The following is a 19,314-nucleotide window of genomic DNA, read 5'->3' as shown; positions in this document are numbered from 1 at the left end:
TCCTGCCTGAGTTCCTGTGTTGGCTTCTATCAATGCACTGTGACCCAGGATATACAAACCAAATAAACTCATTCCCCCACAGGTTGCTTTTGGTCATGGTTTTATCACAGCAACAGAGAGCAGACCGAGCCACTGTACCAGTTTATGTGGCACTGAAGATCAAACAGGGCTTTATGTCCACCAGGCGAGTGTTCTACCAACAGACTTCCCTCCTGCCCTCACTCAGCGGTGTGTTTAGAGAAATCAGTGTTGTAAATAAACAACACCAAAGAAGACAGAAATCCGGGCTCATAAAATGGCTCAGCAGGGAAACCTGCTTGTCAACAAAAGCTGAGAGCTATACCGAGATTCCACATGGTGAAAGGGCACCAAAAACTCCCACAAACTGCTCTCCAACACAGATACTCCCCCAAGCACCCCCCAAGCACACAGTAAGTGTAATTTTAAAAACTGAAAACCATCAGTAAGAGAAATTGCTAGAGCTGGAGTTCATCCCCCAAGGTGCTGCAATTGGGAAGCCTCTTGAATTTGGGAATGGACAGCTATAAAAGCTTCAAGGAGTAGGAGAATACAAATTATGGAAGAGGAAGCTAAATAAATGCCTTCTAACGAGACATAAATCAACATCTTTCAGTTTGCTGCCCCAGAGCCTGATGGGAAACTACACAATTAGTTTATCCTACACTTTGAGGTTGTTTGGAATGCTTCCTGATGGAATTTGTCTCCTAGAAAGAAAACTGGAGCCCTGACTGGCTTGGAACTTGCTGGGTAGACCAAGATGGCCTTAAATTCATAGAGATCTGCCTGCCTCTGCCTGTTAGGTGCTGCAATCAAAGACTTGCACCACCATGTCCAGCTGCCATGTCCAGTTGCCCCTGTGATCTCCGAACAGAACCTCCTTCAAGATTTGACTCCCCAGGAGATGTAGCCCTCAGCCCAGTGGGTGGACACTACTAATGTGAGCAGAGGTTCTCACAGCTTGCAATCTCAGGACCCCTTTATGCTGCTGGAAATTCCTAGGAACCCAAAGAACTTGTGGGCATATGGATTTGATTGTATTTTCTCTATTTGCCTCTAAATCTGAGGGAAAAAAATCTTAAAACTATTTATTAATTAATTTAAACATGACCAAGCCTATGAACACACTTTTACAAAAGCAAAAAGTAAATAAATGTGTGATAAAGGAAAACAAACAAACAAACAAAAAAGAAAGAAAGGAAGAAAGAAAACTGGATTGTGAATGGGGTGACTGCACTTTCCTGCCTGAGTTCTTAGGAAGAACACATTAGAAAACCCACATTAAAGGCCCAGCACAGACCCTGAGGGCAACACTTAATAACTACCCTCTCTTCCCTTCTTAAATGTAGATAGCTAGATATTCAAAGCAGCACTGAAAACATCAATAATGTATAACCTTCGTTTGAGGAGGAGATTCGAGGACTAGGACAAGGATCGTCTCCAAGACGCACAGCAGGTGTTCAGAGAGAACCAGAATTGTGCTTGAGAACTACAAATGGTGTCCCCACAGTACTGGGCATATAATGATACAATGTTTAAACCCACACAATGATAATATAGATGGAGTCTGGAGTAAAGAGGCCTACAAGATAGTGTCAAGCATGAAAATATTGAAGAGGAGGCAAACCCCACTTTGGAAGATCACTTAGCATTGCTGTCACTCGAAGAGGTGATAGGCAATTCTGACATTGATTTCATGTTATTCTGTTGTTTTTATTTTGTTTTATTTTTATTAAGCATGAAGTACATCAAACCTACAAGTAATTCTGGTCACATCTCACTCCGCCCTTCTCTGGCAACTCTGGTTATTTCTGGAAAGTATCCAAGAAAGGAATGAAATATCGGGAGTGTGTCCATGTGCATACATGGGTATGACACCCATGTGTGAGGGCCTTTATAGCTCTGGTAGGGAAGCACAACTGCTTTTCCTCATAGGCTCTTTGTACACACAGACACGTGCACACATACACTCTCTCACACACATGCACCTGCTTCCTGTGGCCATGCAGATGCCAACTCTCTTTCCAGGATTCTGTGATTCTTGGCCCTCTTTCCCAGGTTTCCTTGGTGTGTAGGGCCTGTGCCTTAAAATTCGTACTAATGCACATAGCTTTGTAGAAAGGTCCAAGGCCCTCCCTACTTTATCTAGGCTGAGCAAGATATACATCCAAAGAGAATAGGCTCCCAAAAAGCCAGTACATGCAGTAAGGACAAACCCTGGTGCCACTGCCAGTGGCCCTGCAGTCTGCCGCAGCCATGCTTATGCTCTCTGAGGACTGGAAGGAAGTGGAGTGGAAGGGTGTGCGAAGGGAATGGGAGGAGAGGAGGGAGTGGGAACTTGGATTGGTATTTTTTTTTTAAATCTAATAAATTAAGAAAAAAGAAAAAGAATCATAGTAATGTGCTCCACCCTCCTTCCAAGGGCTGTACACACAACCTTGGGAGTGGACTCCTGGTTAGGAGATGAAAAGAGAGGGCAAATGGCATGTAGCTAAGTTTGTTCTAGAGTCTAGACTATACAGCAGGTGAGGAGACCTGCACATGCCCCTCATGGGTCACAGAAGGACACAGAGGATCTGTATAAAATTTAATCCATATTTCAGTGCTTCAGATCTGGGCTTGACTATAGCTTGGCCTTTATACTCTGACACAGGCACCTTACTAAATTTCTGTGAGGTGATTCAAAAATTGAGAAAATAGCTCTACTTACTGCCTATAAGTCAAGTGAGATTTAATTAAGATAACATCTGCAAATGTTTTGTCACAATGCTTAGCAGATAATAAGTGACCAATAAATTTCTGCTGAGTTCTCTCCAGTTCTCTCTAGTTGCTAAGACCAAGAGATACATGCACAAGAATAAGGCTTTCCTATAAGTGAGGATTCAGTGTGACTGAGAAGCAGCTAAGTAAGGGAGACAATGAAATAGCTACTGTGGGCATAGCCAGTGTTTCAAAAAGCAAAGACCAAAAGAGCCCACCTGGAGTCAATAAATTTATTTGAGCACTAATTGGACAGACAAATGCAAAATGGCCTAGTGCCCTGCTAACAGAATAAGCCATTGGGAAGAGTAAGAAGCAGGCTTGCTTCTGGCAATGCTGTGGGCAAACCTATCACCATGATTTTGGGCAATGAAGTCCAAAGCACCATTCACTCTTCCCGCAAATTATATTACTCATAATTTAATCTTCAACAATACTTATTTGAAACACCAAATCACGACGCTTCCTCCTGAGTAATAATTAACCTGGAAAGCCTCCGCTGAGACAGCTATTACAATATTTTTATGTGGTTCCAAGAATAATGTTTTTCCTAGCAAGCCCCAGTGGTTCTGCAAGCATACACATAATCGCTGCTGGTTCTGGTTCATATGCCCAACCGCACAGGAAAATAAAGAATATCTTGGAGAGCCTGAAGCTCCAGGGTCGAGCTTAGCATCTGGATGTGACCCAGTGCCTTTTGTAGAAGCCACCAAGCTCGTTATTAAATGATCTCTGGCCATTTGCGATTGTGTCCCTTCTAAATGTCCTTCCAATGAAATAGCACAGGCACACACTCCACATAACTTACTGGTAGAGATTTTTCACAGACTGCTCAGTGTTCGTCAGGCTGAAATATGGCACTTCTCTCTTCAGGTCATCGGCCTCCCCTCGGCAGAAGCCCACCCTAGCGGGAAGCTGCAACTGGACATTGTAGGACTCTTTGGGGCGGGTTCCAAAGAACTGAAGGCCATTGGCAGGATAGAGAAAGAGGGCGTAGGTATCAGATCCATCAGATGCCAGAACTGCCTGGAAAGTGTTCAGCTGTGGACAAACAGGAATTTCAAACATCCTTAAACAAACAAATAAACAAAAGAAGAAAACAGAATGTAGGCAATCTAGATGCCTGAGTCCAAAATCCTTTTTAGGATTTCCACATACTGGTTTAAAACACATTCACTTTTAGAATTTTCTCTCCAAACTACAAATATAAATTTTCAGCTATACAAGTTGCTATTCTAAACCTCTTCTACCGATTTAGATCAACAGTTGGATTATTCACAAGTAAAACACGGGTTAAGAAACTCCAGGGTTGTAGGGAAGAAGAGGGGATTAGGAAGGGAAAATTAACACTAGGGATGCTTGAAATAGCCACAGGGAACCCTACTTGTCAAAACATACACACAGCAAAAGTTTAAAGGGAATTACTTTACATGGGGGGTAATGTTCCTCTCATCAGACACAAGTTGTCAAATAAAAAGCCCAGTGAAGGCTGGGCAGTGGTGGGGAATGCCTTTAACCCCATGATGTGTGATTCCCATTTGTATGCTGTGAATATGATTGGTTAATTAATAAAGAAAATGTGGCAATATACAGATTAATAGAAATGAGTTAAATTAATATGTAATAGTTAGCCAATAGGAAGCTAAAGCTAATGGGCCAAGCAGTGATTTAATGAATACAGTTTCTGTGTGATTATTTTGAGGCTAAGCAGCCAGGAACCAATAAGTAGCCTCCCTGCTGCTACAAATTGGTGCCCACATGACCAACTAAAATCCACTTAAAACCTGAGAGAGGTTGGGAAGAAATTATAGGGAAACAAACAAACAAACAAAAAAACAGAGTTAACCAGGCTTTAACGTTGCAGCTCCTTTTAAGTTTTCCTGACTCAGTGTTAGTAGGAAAAAAAAAACTTGCCATTTTGAAATGCCGGCTTCCTGGACCATGCTGCCAGCGCGACCTCTAGCTTGATGGAGGAAGGTCATTGGTTAATTAATAAAGAAAGAAAAAAAAAGAAAGTGCTTGGCCTGATAGGTTAGAACATAGGTGGGTGGAGTAAACAGAACAGAATGCTGGGAAGAAGAGGAAGTGGGCTCAGACGCCACGCCGCTCCTCTCCAGGGCAGACATGATGAAGCTCCAACCCAAGATGGACATAGGCTAGAATCTCCCTGGTGAGTCACCACCTCGTGGTGCTACACATATTAATAGAAATGGGCCAAGCAGTGTTTATATGAATACAGTTTGTGTGTTGTTATTTCAGGTAAAGCTAGCCTGTGGCTGGGAGCTGGGCGGCAGGAACGCAGCCTGCAGCTCCTTCAACACTAGCTCTTTCAGGAGACCAAATATTTGGATGGGATTTGTGAGAAGCCTGCTGTGGCTTGCTTGATGGCAACGTGGACTGAGTGTGTGCCTGGAAGTGGGGCCATATGTGTGGCTCTAGTAAGCAGCGAGCAGCTCCATCATGTTGGAATGGTCAAGGCAAGCAGGCAGTACCATATATGTCCTAGCAATGTCACAATTAGATTCTTAAGTGCTTAGCATCTTAAGAAATTCTTTTGTTCAGAAAATAATTACAGATATGCAATAAAGACAGATAAAAAAGTTTTATAAGTGGGTCACAGTGTTGGATAAATGTCCGTAGGCTTGGGGGAGAGAAGAAAAAGAGTATAGAAAGTTATAAAAGGAAGTAAATGGTTTATAAAAAATAAGACACGGTCTTTAAAGAGACATAAATATTAAAGTGTAATAGAATAAAAAACAAAAAGCTATGTAAAGATGAAAAATACACAGAGTCTGGATTATTATATTATTGTGTTTTCTTTGAATTTTCTGCTTGTGAAGGAGCTAAGTATAGAGAGACATTTCATTGTATGGGTCGCCTTGAACATCCCTCAAAAAATTGCTTCATCCAATAAGGCAGGTAGATCTCTGTGAGTTCCAGGCCAGTCTGATCTATTGAGTAAGTTCCAGAACAGCCAGGAATACACAGAAACCCTGTCTCAAAAAGACAAACAAAAATAAAGAGCTTAGTGCCAGGTGTAAGATATCTCCCCAACAAGTTGGTCAAGGGTGTCACCCATATCAGTGCTGGTTCTGGTCATTGCTCAGGTTTCCCACCAGAAAGTGATAAACGAAGGTCCAAGTGATGACACTACACATGGAGGTCAAAGAACGTGGAGAAATCAACCCAGTACTAACCATGAGCACAGGCTACTGAGGGAGAAGAGACATCAACAGTCTCACGCTACTGAGACCACTGAGAGAACTACAAAACAAAGGCTCTGACAAGATGCACTCGTGGACTGGGTAGTGGTGGCGCGCGCCTTTATTCCCAGTACTTGGGAGACAGAGGCAGGTGGATTTCTGTGAGTTTGAGGCCAGCCTGAGGCCAGCCTGGTCTACAAAGTGAGTTTTAGAACAGCCAGGGCTGTTACACAATGAAACCCTGTGGGGGGGGGGGGGATACACATGAGTGTAATAAGTGGCAGGAGTCTTATGAGTATAATCAACTTCTCTCTGGGTGGATTTAAGGCCTACTCAACAAGAGACAACTTCTAAATACCTATACTTTTAAATCCATCTCTCAGCACATGGGAGCATCATGTATGGACTGGATGGTATCTCATGCATAGACTCAAAACTAGTCAAAGTACAGAGAACACACTATCTGCAGAGTGCTCAGCCACAGTTGGCCCCATCTACAATATTTATTTCCCTCAAAGTTCAGGGAACATCATAGAAAAAGAGGTGGAAGGAGTTTAAAAGCTAGAGGTCAGAAGGAACGGGTCAAAACAATGACCTGTGGACATGATGGAGCTACCAAACTCATGAATGCACAACACAAGCTCAAGATCTAATCACTCAGTTTTCCAGCATGGATGAGGGAGGGGCACAGAAGCCTGCACTTGCTGACAGCTGATGACTGCTAGGGGAGGAAGAGGCAGTTTTCTTAAAGGGTGTGGTCCCTGTGGGTAAGAAGACCAGGCTCCAGTGAGTGACTCCTCACCCATGCCCATATGGGCTGCACTAATTGTACTTACTGGGTCAAATAAAGGACATAAAGTTGAGAATAAACAGGAGTAGAGGAATATATTGAAAATACATTGTATGAATGTGTGAAATTCTCAAATAACTTTAAAATAGTACTTAAAAATTTTTAAGGTTGCAATTTTCTCCAGTCAAATCTTTTTTCCTTTGTTTTAAATTTAATTAATTATTTTTCATTTTACATTCCAACTCCAGTTCCCTCTCCTTCCCCTCCACCTCCACCATCTCCCCCCCCCCATTAACTTCTCAGAACAGATAAGGCCTCACCCAGGGAGACACCAAAGTCTGGGATACCAAGTTGAAGCAGGCCCACCCTCCCCTGCCCTCTCCCCCCGGAATCAGGCTGGCCAAGGTATCCCACCTTAGGTTATGGGCTCCAAAGAGCCACCAGTTCATGTACCAGGGAAGTTCTGGTCCCATTGCCAGGAACCCTCCCCCAAACAGATCAAGTCATATAACTGTCACCCATATTCAGAGGGCCATAAAGGTTCCCCAGGTGTCAGTCCAGAGTTCTTGAGCTCCCACTATTTCAAGTCAGCTGTCTCTGTGGTTTTCCCAATCATGGTCTTGAACTTGCTCTTATGATCTCTCCTCCCTCTCTTCATCTGGACTCTAGGAGCTCAGCCCAGTGCTGCAGTCCAAACTCTTTTGAGAGGTCGAACAAGGAGCAAAATTAACTTGTTCATTCCCATACCCCGAGTCCTAGTTTGTAATCTTGTGCCTCAGCATTTCTCATTTGGATCATCCATCCATCCATCCATCCATCCATCCATCCATCCATCCATCCATCCATCCACTCATTTGCTCATCAATTCATTCAATGCCCACTGCAGGCAAGCCTCTGTCAGGAGCTGGTCAAGAGGTCTCCTTACTGCTCTCACAGTCAAATTCTCTTTTTATCTTGTCACATTGCTTTTAAAGAACAAGACCTTCTTCAATTTTGCATGCAAATGGACGGAAATAGAAAACACTATCCTGAGTGAGGTAAGCCAGACCCAAAAAGAGGAACATGGGATGTACTCACTCATAATTGGTTTCTAGCCATAAATAAAGGACATTGAGCCTATAATTCGTTATCCTAGAGAAGCTAAATAAGAAGGAGAACCCAAAGAAAAACATATAGTCATCCTCCTGGATATAACCTTCATCAGGCGATGAAAGGAGACAGAGACAAAGTCCCACACTGGAGCACCGGACTGAAACCCCAAGGTCCAAATCAGGAGCAGAAGGAGAGAGAGCACGAGCAAGGAACTCAGGACCGCAAGGGTGCACCCACACACTGAGACAATGGGGATGTTCTATCGGGAACTCACCAAGGCCAGCTGAACTGGGTCTGAAAAAGCATGGGATAAAACTGGACTCGCTGAACATAGCGGACAATGAGGACTGCTGAGAAGTCAAGAACAATGGCACTGGGTTTTGATCCTACTGCACATACTGGCTTTGTGGGAGCCTAGCCTGTTTGGATGCTCACCTAGACCTGGAAGGAGGTGGGAGGTCCTTGGACTCCCCACAGGGCAGGGAACCCTGACTGCTCTTTGGGCTGATGAGGGAGGGGGAGTTGATTGGGGGAGAAGGGGGAAATGGGAGGCGGTGGTAGGGAGGAGACAGAAATCTTTAATAAATAAATAAATATAAAAAAAATCAAAGAAAGAAAGAAAAAAGAAAGAAAGAAAGAAAGAAAGAAAGAAAGAAAGAAAGAAAGAAAGAAAGAAAGAAAGAAAGAAAGAAAGAGACCTAGTGACTTGCAAATGTGCTTGAGGTTAGGAAATGAGTAGTGGTAGCAACCAGCCACCCCAGAGCTCATGCCCTGCAATGGTCAGCCATCTGAACGCCTCTCCCACATTCAGCTTCACTACACCCTCAGCACAGTGTTTAACTGTCCCCACTCCCACTATGTGCTTTAACGCTGTGTTCTTATTTCCCTGCACCTAGAAAACTCTACCCTCCAAGTACTGGCCCCTGAGGGGCTTAGCAGTGTGATTCTATATGGAACTCCTTTTGATTCTCCAGCACCCTCTTTGCTGGCTTCTGGTATGCATTCAGCTCAGGTTGTCTGGTTTGGTTTTAAATCCCATTCACTGAATCATTTGAATATTAATTCAACAGTACCTGCTGAGCCAAAATATTATGTTTGATGCTGCAGGCTAAGGAAGGAGAAGGAAACAGCCATGATTGGAATTTCTGGAGAGTTACTGGGGACAGGCATGGTGGCAGAGGTCACAGAGGAGCGTGTTTGGGACATCAGAGTGGGGGTGGGGTGGCGTCACAGTGGCAGCCAGTGAATGTAGATAAACACCACAGGAGCCAAAAGCAGACAGAGGAGAGAAGGAGCTGAATTAACACTGGCTGACTCCAGATTAACTCCTGGTATTTCATTTACTCGGTTTCAACAGGACCTTCCTGCCTTCAGCACTTCCTTCCACCAAACAATTAGTTAAGGGATATTCACTGTCTTAGAGACTACAGTCTGCTTCTCTCATATAAGAATTTGCAATTTAATAGGGAAACTGGGAGAGGATTTTTTTTAATATATGCTTTATAAAGAAGATGAGTGATAGAAAAATCACTTATTGGCACCATTACCTCGCCATTTTGCTAAAAATGACAAAACTGGGCACAGGGAAGAACTTCAGACTTGAATACAAAGAAGGAATGTGTCCCTGTGGTTTTTTTTTTCTGTCTTATTCTAGAATTTCTCAAATGTTAATTTTACCTTTTCAACATCTATTACTATTGATTAGACTGAGGTTGGGCTGATTGGACAAGGAAATGCAGATATTAATATGTGGAACACCAAATCTATGTGCTCTCTAAATGGAAGAGGCTGTTTGCCTTCCCTGATTTTAAGAAAAGTTTGTTTATTCAGTTCCTCCCTACTACATCCCATGAACAGAGCTTGACTCTTCCTCAGAAGGCCAGAATCTCTCCATGTTTCTATTTCAGGTAGATGCCTAATGCATGTAACCAGTCAGGGTGGGGACACACATGCATGCGCGCGCGCACACACACACACACACACACACACACACACACACACACACACCGTCCACTGAGGCAGGCAGATCTTCCTTCCTGCTTGCAGCCTTAGTCTCTCTCCCTTTTCCATCTTCCTCTTGAAGAGGCAGCTTCTGCCTCTCCCCACTTCTCCCCTTCCCCCTTCTCTCTCTCTCTCTTTCTTTCTCTCTGCCCCTCTCTCTGTTCTTCTCCTTCTCCCCCTTCCCTTCCATAACCCACTTAATAAATATCCAACCTCACTCCGCATGGCGTGTCTGTCTGTCTCTTGCCCAACACCACCACATGGCTGCCACCCGGGACCAGCCGCCTTCGTAGACCTGTGGCATGGTCTGGTATGCTGTCCCTGCCTGGGACTGGCTACTTTCAAGACCTCTGCCCCCTGCCTGCTACCATATGGCCAGCTGCCTGCTGCAGCTTAGGGACCTGCAGTGTTTCTGCCACTGCAGCTACTCTGGGATCTGCAGCATTTTTAATCTATTTCAGGGCCAGTCACTGCATAAGTTTTATTTCTGTCACAACTCAGGAGATAGAAGGAGTGGAGCTGGAGCTGAGAATCCCATCCTTAAATAACCAACTGTGGAGGTTCCTGGTATGGTGGCCACAGTCAGCTTCACAAGATAAGGGAGAACCCAGGTTCTAAATTTAGAGAAATTGTGTAAGATAAGGGTTGTCTACATTTGGAGAACTGAAGGGGGAGGGAGAAAGCCCTGTGGAGAAGAAAGGCTGGTTGTGATGGGAGAGGCTGACTTTTAAGTAAGGAATCTGTACAACTAGTGCTTTGCTTATTCACGTCAACTAAAATGCCTTCAGTGGCTTTTCTATGTCACCTTTTCAACAAGCATTCAGAGGCTTAATTTCCTTGTCTTCACTAAAATAGGCAAACAAAACAAAACTCCTTTTAATAAAATTCATGATCCCAAAGTACATTCCAAAAGAGCTGAGTTGTTTGGAAACTACTCTACACATGAACAGACCCCTTCCTTGTCAGGCTATAGACTTCCACACAGAACCGCTAAGAGGCCACTTCACAGGTCCTGAAGGGCCCTCCTCACAGATACCCTTTGACTGGTTTCCAAAGGGAAAGGCCTTCACATTTCCAGAGACAAGCTTTCTAAGAGCCCTCCATACAGGCTCTGAAGGGAAACCCTCAGATGGACTGGCAAAGGCTACTCAAGGGTGACTGGCTTTCAGCTTTCCCAGGATCCACAGGATCAAGAACAGTATAGAGAGAGGCAAGACAGAGCTGCCTAGCTGCAGTTGAAACAGAAAACCTGAAGCTTTAGCAGAAACCACGCAGAAGCCTGCATATCCTTTCCCGATACAGAATATGGCCTTTCAGTGTTGATACAACACTGGCAGAACCAGGCTGACAGAAAAAAACATACCATTTGGCAAGAGCAAAATATCAGCCAATATGATGCCATCTTTTCCACCAGGGATAAGCCTATCCAACTTTACCAAAATGATAAAAAAAAAAATTAGAAATGAGGTAATCCCTTCATTGGGACAAAGATCAGAGTCCCTACAGAGGGAGGGCCAGAGAAAGACAGCTCTGAAGGTGAAACCCTTGCCTAGAAATCTAAGTTCAATTTAAGAACCCACATGGAAAGGATGAACTGGCACCAGGAAGTTCTTTTTCTGAACTTTGCATGTGTACCTTGGAGTGTATACACGCACATCATACAAACACAAATACCATATACATCATCCACACACCATCCACACATGTATGATGCAGACACCATACACACATCATACACATACCATGTACAAACACTATACATATGGACACATACACACATATACCATGCACATACACACATATACACCCACTATATAGACACATACATCATACAGACAACTTTATACATACACACACATATATACGCACTTATATCTGTATATATACATCACATATACATACTTATCCACACACATCAATATACCATGCACACACAAAAACACAACACACATCATGCAGACACACATCAAATTACACTCAGACACATATATCATGCATACACAGACAGGCAGACAGACAGATAGGCAGACACATATATACAAAAAGATAAATTGAAATAAAACAACCTAATCCTTACACAGAGCTGTAGGACAGCACTTACCCGGCAGGAACAAACGAACCAGCACCTGGTCTTATCAAGCCAACTTGAGAAAGTACATGACTGAGTACCTGCATGCACGTCTTAAACTTCAGCGGTGATAGTGGCTACTTAAAAACTTCACCTCAGACTGGAGAGAGGGCTCAGAGGTTGAGAGCACTGACTGCTCTTCCAGAGGTCCTGAGTTCAATTCCCAACAACCACATGGTGGCTCACAGCCATCTGTAATGAGATCTGGTGCCCTCTTCTGGCCAGCAAGCATACAGACAGACAGAACACTGTATACATAATAAATGAATAAATCTTAAAAAAAAAAAAAAAACTTCGCCTCAGTTCATTCTTATGACAATCCTATAAAGTCGGTACTGTCACCTCATTCTACAGCTTAGAAAATGGACACTGAGGGGTCACTTCTCCCTGGGTAAAAAAAAAAAGCGTCACTGTTATGCTATTTCCATGATTTGTGTAGAAAAAACAAATGGGTCTTGCATGAAAAGCATAAGAAAGGGAAAATGCAGAGTTGAAAAACTTGCCTTTGCCTCATTTAAGGCAGATCTGGAAATTATGTTCTCTTCTGTTATCTGGGATAGAAACACACTTGCACTTATCTTATAGGACTGTATCTAGAAAACAGTATCCTATAAGAAAATGTGATGAAATATAAGAATTGATGACTTAACTACCGGTATTAAAAGTGTTTATTTTGTTTTCTATGATAAGCTTGTTATTCCTGATTTAGGTAAATGTTAAAAAATACAATATAATGAATGAATGAGTGAGTGAGTGATGAAATCTCACAGTTGTGCCTGTCTAGCCCTTTAGCTGGCCCAGGCACAGTGGGCACAAAGAAAGTACAGTATTTAGCTTGAATTCTATTGTACTCTGTTGAATTATAATAAAAATGTCAAACCCATGCATTACAAGGTTAATTAGTAAACAAAACTAGATGTTACCTGTCAACTAAGGAACCATAATTTCAATGATGTTTATTTCTAGACCTCTGCTGGATTTTAAGAAACAGGTCTCTTCCTTAAAGAACACGGAACAAACACAGCCCCCGTTGGTTAGGAATCAGTGACAGTGGGCAGGCTCTTAACCTCTTTGGGAAGACATCTCTATTTCTGCAGCCAAGAAACACTAGGAGTTAAAGTAAACAAGGCTTTGCTCCTGGTCTATGCCGTTTTTTACACCCAGGGGGGAGTTTCACAGGAGTATACCAGGAATGAGGCAATCTACCCTGACTCCACCCATGCCCATTTCACAGGATGCCAAGTCCCAAGCCTGAGGCAGAGCTGTTGGTGCTTTCTCCAGTGAGACTGCAGAACACAGTATCCTGCAGAGCAGAAGTAAGCACACTGTTATGTTAAGGGCAATGTGGCAAAGGCTATAAAGAGCTTATAAAAGTGGACAACCTTTCTGGTACATAAGCTTACATGGGGCTGGTGAGGTGGCTCAAGAGCCCTTGTGGCCTTTTCAGGATGCTAAATCAAATGCCTGCACTCTTGTCAGTCAGGCAGCTCACAGCTGCCTGTAACTCCAGCTTCAGGGAGTCCATGAACTTCTATCTTCTGGTCCTACTGCCACCAGCAAACACAGAGACATATAAATGTGAATAAAATAAATAAAAAGATTAAAAAGTGATTCACAGTATGAACTATAATAAAAACACAGAAACAACACTGGGAACTGTCATAGTAAAAGCACTGGATGAGATCTTATATAGTCATTGTAAATGTTACATAAAAACAGTGACTGGGTATATACTATTCGACAGAAAAAGCACTGAAGCACCAATATGCTCAATGTGAATCCACCATTGTTAATGGCAATAATGATATTTGTAAGAAATCGCTGGAAATCTAGTCAGGTGTTGGTAGCCCGCACCTTTAATCCTAGCATTCCGGAGGCAGAGGCAGGCAGATTACTGTGAGTTCAAGGCCAACTTGATCTACAGAAAGAGTTCAAAGGCAGCCAGAACTACAGAGAAAAACCCTGCCTCGGGTGTGGTGGGTGTGGTGGTGGGGTTGGAAGACCTGAAATCTACTTACAAAAATGTTTAACGGTAGTTGTTTCTTTTTGAATTTCCTGAATTTTCCAGTTTTTTTCATCAAGGAACATATCGTTAGAAATTTGTATGCTTATAGGTGACTCCAGAAATAAACTGTAAAGTGACTTAGGTCCCAAAGGTCTTCGGTATCTGGACGTCAGTCCTTCATTTCACAGTTTTATTTGCCGATTTATTCATATTATGGATGTACCCTTCGAACATGCCCAGAGACAAAAGACTTCACTCTCGAACTGTCTAAGCACTGGCTAGACCACTAGACTACATCCGCTTCAATGGGCAGGGAAGAGACTCCAAGCCAATCCCTTAGTTCCCACTCAAAGCCAAGCCCATTCCTTCAACTTGCTCAACTGCAGACCTTCTCCTCACTTACCTCTTCCGAGGGTGCAGCCCCACGCCTGACCTCCTCGTAAGCGCCCACGTGCTCCCAGGTGGCCAGGAAGGCGTGGGTGGGGGTAAAGTTGAATGCAGACAGCGGGAAGCCTGTACGCACGTAGTGGGCCGCCAGACCCAGCACAGCAGGGGAGGTGTCCTCGCGGTACAGGATCCGGCCCCTGCCGTTACTTGTGTCTACGTCAGCCAGGAAGGGGGCGATGGCTGGGAAGTCAGTAGGAAAATCATCATCCACATATTGAGTCTCCCGGGGGAAGTCCTGGGTGGAAATGATGCCATTGGTGCCCACCTGCAAAAAGGATCACGAGGAAGGTGAGGTGGTTCACCGGGTAAGGACACTTGCCTCCAAACCTGAGGAGTTGAGTTCCAGGACCTGAACCCACATGCTGGAAGGGGGAAAATGATTGTTCTCTAACCTTCACACGCAGGAGGCGGCAAGTGAGCTTCGCTCCCCATAACATTTTTAAAAAGGACAAAATAGTGGCGGTCGCTCAAACCCAAAGGAAAGACACGGTTCTCAAGTCATTTGCGCTTACCGTCCCTGGGAGAGAAGCTCCGCTGGAGCCAAGAAGCCTCCCTCTCCTAGCTGATTAGGAAACACAGGACAACCAGCTCAATTTCGGCGACGGTCCTGCTCCTACCCCACCTCTCCAATGTAATGCGACCAGCAGATGCGCCCTCCCTCGAACCCGTCCGTCTTTCCACTAGCGCCGAGTCCTTGAGCTCTATCGGCCTGCACAGCCTCCCACCGCTCTAAACGCAAACTCCCCTGAAGCCTTTCTGCGTGGGATGCCACAGCAGAAGGGTGCCGTCGTTGCGCCCCCTTGAGAAATGATCCTTACTAATGAACAGCAGGGGTCACGAAGCTGCAGCACCACGGCAGAGTCTGGTTCCCTGAGGGACCACAGCTGAGCATGGACTAGTTGCTTTTCTTCGTGGACACCCCGGGAAGAAGCTACAAGACTCACACCCAGCCGCGCACCTCCCGGAGCTGAACTTACGTAGAGGTCGTTAAACTGGGCATCGTAGAAGTGTAGGGGTACTGCCAGCTTCACGGCGGCTGAGCTTTCATCGTCGCCCTCTAGTAGCAGCTGGTCTCCCCGCGACTCTCCGTAAGGGAAGAGCTCATCAGGACGCAGAGCCCCGACTCGCGACAGCAGGAGCAGGAGCAGCAGCGACGACAGCGATGGCGGTGCTAGCCGCCGGGCAGTGGGGTCCTGAGACATGCCCGCTCCTCCCAGGCTCTGTCCTTCACTCACCGCTTCTCTGCGGCCCGCACTGCCTGCCAGTCTCCAACCTGGACCTCTAGTCCAAGCTGCGGGCCCGCCCAGCGCGCTGATTGGCTGTGACTCTTGAACATTGGCCAATCAGCAACTCTGAGAAAGTTTGCCAGCTGCCACTACATCTGGTTCTCATTAGGTTTTCTGAGACTGCGGTAGTTCGCTGGAGCGGAGGGCCTGGGAAGGTGAGGCTGCTGGCCCGTTGCTCCTAGGCTTTCCCGCACCCTCCAGTTTGGGTTACCACTCCGCAGGAGGTGACTTCATGCCCTGGCGGGACCCCTGCTGCTAGTGCAGCTGCAAGCTCGAACGACTCGGCGCTCTTGACTGGCAGATCAAGGGAGCCTGATGGGGTTACATGCTGGGGTTCGCGCCCTGTGCTAGGGTCCGGGTTACCCCTCTTGCTAGAGGTCAGGCCCTCGGATAAATATTCAAAGGAGCTTTGTCTCTATCCCGTGACAGCCCCGCCCCACCCAGACTTCCTGCTGAGAAGCGTGTCTTTGTGAAAGGCTGACTCCCAAGTTCCATCCAAGCACTGCAAAGCGCTGGGGTGACTCTGCCCCCCTCTGAAATGTCCTCCCCAGTTGTTTGCCTTCCCTGGGGAAAACTGCCCAGGGCAGGCGGTAAATCCCACTGTGTCTGTGAACCCCTCGAATTGTTGCCTGGAGTGAAGCGGCCTAGCGCCAGGCAGGGCGGGTCAATTAAGTGTTTCTCTTCGAAGGCTCCAAGTATAGGAATTGTCCTAGCAGGAGGCCACAGAATAGGTAACCCGAGCTGCACTGCAGGTATAGAAACCTGGAAAGCAGCTGCGCCCGGTGTAAACATCCCCTCTGGGAAGCCTCGGGAGCCCGGAGAGATTTTATTACCATTTTATTATCAGGAGCTTGAAATTTCTCACAAAGTCTCTCTCTCTCTCTCTCTCTCTCTCTCTCTCTCTCTCTCTCTCTCTCTCTCTCTCTCTCTCTCCCGCCCCCTCAAAAGCCAAGGTAGTTTAAAAGCAGCCTGGTGGTGGTGGCACATGCCTTTAATCCCAGCACAGAAAACAGCTTTCTCTTTTGTGTTTATCCCAGCTAAGTAATTCTTTAAGACTCAAGGGGTCAAATACTAAAATCAGTTAAGGCAACAGACTGTAAGACTCAGAATCAACACAACAGAAAAGGCCCCAAAGCAGATTGTTTTCCCAAACTGGAGAAGGACTATATTTGCTCTTAGCAAAACAAAACAAAACTTACAGTTGCATGTATTTTTTCTCATTTTTATTCTTGGATCAAGTATTTACATTTTGTTGAGGACAAAATGAAGTATCAAAGACGCGAGATGATTTGACTTTCTCCAAGGTCACCTTCGGTTACTCTCCCATCCCCCACAAATTCCTACATTGGCCTGTGATGTCACCCTAACAGCGCTAACATTGATTGGTGGTCTATCCTACAAAATATTGGTGAGGCAAATTCCAAGAAGGAATCCCCACTTGCTGATTTTGTAGTATTCACTCTATTGTGCAAGCCCTTCCCTGGAATGGTGGGCTAGCCTTTGCCTTCTAACCAACAGAATGTAACCACAGTGAGAGAATTCACTTCAATGACCATTCTGTCTTGCCAGCCAACACTGATGTCTCCACTGATTCTGAGGAAGCCAGATACTGAATTCGGAAGGCAATATAAAGTAAAGAACTTAGGGCAGCCTCTACTGCCTTGGGTGCAGCCTTGTGAGAGACCCTGGAGCAGAGGCCTCAGTTAAGCTGACCCAGATTCCTGATCCATAAGAACTCTGAGACTTCCTAAATATGTGTTGTCTCAAGCCTTTCCATTTTAAGAAAGATTGCTGTACAGCACTAGATTACAGAATCAACTAGACATTGTGCTGGGGAAACTAAGCTTGGAGAGTTGTTTTAAACAGTGGTTATTACCACTTGACAGGCCTGTATCAGAGCTAGATTTGAACCCAGTTTTGTCTAATCTCTAGTCATATGGATGCAATGGCACTATTACTTTTGCAAAGTAGCCAGGGTTACTTCTCTTGATTCATCTCTGGCTATGGCGAAAACCTCTCAAATGCCACCTTCTATATTTCATGATATAGAATAACTCACATGCTAGTTCTCTTCCCTACAGTGAGTTTTCCCAATCATTTTTTTTAACCTGGCAACATTTATTTATTTATTTATTTATTTATTTATTTATTTATTTATTTATTAAAGATTTCTGTCTCTTCCCCTCCGCCGCCGCCCATTTCCCTCCCCCTCCCCCAGTCAAGTCCCCCTCCCTCGTCAGCCCAAAGAGCAATCAGGGTTCCCTGCCCTGTGGGAAGTCCAAGAACCACCCACCTCCATCCAGGTCTAGTAAGGTGAGCATCCAAACTGCCTAGGCTCCCACAAAGCCAATATGTGCAGTAGGATCAAAAACCCATTGCCATTCTTGAAGTTTGCAGGCAAATGGATGGAAATAGAAAACACTATCCTGAGTGAGGTAAGCCAGACCCAAAAAGAGGAACATGGGATGTTCTCACTCATATTTGGTTTCTAGCCATAAATAAAGGACATTGAGCCTATAATTCATGATCTTAGAGAAGCTAAATAAGAAGGAGAACCCAAAGAAAAACATATAGGCATCCTCCTCAATATTAACCTTCATCAGGCGATGAAAGGAGACAAAGACAGAGACAGAGACCCACATTGGAGCACCGGACTGAAATCTCAAGGTCCAAATCAGGAGCAGAAGGAGAGAGAGCACGAGCAAGGAACTCAGGACCGCGAGGGGTGCACCCATACACTGAGACAATGGGGATGTTCTATTGGGAACTCACCAAGGCCAGCTGGCCTGGGTCTGAAAAAGCCTGGGATAAAACCGGTCTCGCTGAACACAGCGGACAATGAGGACTGCTGAGAACCCAATCATTCTTTAAATAACACTTTGCATCCTTTAAGAAGCTTTCCTGGAAAACACAGACTGATTTAGAGGTCCCTTCTTGCATAGCACCTGCCCTGGGCTTGACATGGTAGCATCTCATCCCACACATCTCTGCTGTGATCCCTTTAGCAACAGTCAGTGTGTTTTGGGAGCAGGGATTTTGTCAGAGCTTGTAACAATGCACTCCACAAACACAAATTCAAGAAGTGTTTTGTACAGTGAGTGAAGTAAAGCAAGGCATCCTGGGACCAGGCCCCAGGTCTGCTGATTCAGAACTTTCTTTTCCCTCTGCCACTTTTTTTACTGATCAGGTCTAGTTTGCAATCCTCTTTACCGGGCTGCTTAGCAACCCATCAACCACTGTTCTCCAGTTTTCTTCATTTTTTCATTCATCCATCCAATATGCCTGCAAACTTACCATGACAGGTAAGATATGAAGGCTCTCATTGTAATGGTCTGTCCTGTCCCTTTAAGAGACAAGCCCTGCCCACTTCCTCCCTCATTGACTGAGGCAAGCAGATTTTCCTTCTGCTTTCAGCCTGAGTTCCTTCCTTCCCTTCTCTTTCCTGAAGAGGCAACTTCTGCCTCTCTCCCTTTTCCCTGCTTCTCCCCTTATCCCCCCTCCCCTTCTCTCTTTCCCATCTATAACCCACTAAATGCCTAATAGGTCTCTGTCTCTTACCCACTGCCTGGCTCCCTGCCTGGGAC

At 45.0% G+C, this 19,314-nt stretch overlaps 1 protein-coding gene across 2 annotated transcripts in view; it reads right to left on the bottom strand.

Moving 5' to 3' along the window:
• Positions 1-15,708, bottom strand: part of Nid2 (nidogen 2) — a 64,038-nt gene extending 48,330 nt beyond the window's left edge. The window contains exons 1-3 of one of the 2 annotated variants that reach the window (XM_050126962.1): positions 15,422-15,708; positions 14,401-14,709; positions 3,587-3,819 (exon numbers count right to left, since the gene is read on the bottom strand). In XM_050126962.1, coding sequence (XP_049982919.1) covers positions 3,587-3,819; positions 14,401-14,709; positions 15,422-15,646 — 767 coding nt within the window. In that variant the 5' untranslated portion in view covers positions 15,647-15,708. The remainder of the gene's footprint in view (positions 1-3,586; positions 3,820-14,400; positions 14,710-15,421) is intronic. The other variant, XM_050126961.1, reaches the window with a different exon arrangement.
• Between the last annotated feature and the right edge of the window lie 3,606 nt (positions 15,709-19,314).

Source organism: Alexandromys fortis, unplaced genomic scaffold, assembly GCF_014885135.2.
Source record: "Alexandromys fortis isolate MF-2015 unplaced genomic scaffold, M_Fortis_MF-2015_v1.1 scaffold_233, whole genome shotgun sequence".
Taxonomy (NCBI): domain Eukaryota; kingdom Metazoa; phylum Chordata; class Mammalia; order Rodentia; family Cricetidae; genus Alexandromys; species Alexandromys fortis.
The sequence above is the reverse complement of the archived record's forward strand: the minus strand, read 5'-3'. Positions and strand labels throughout refer to the sequence as shown.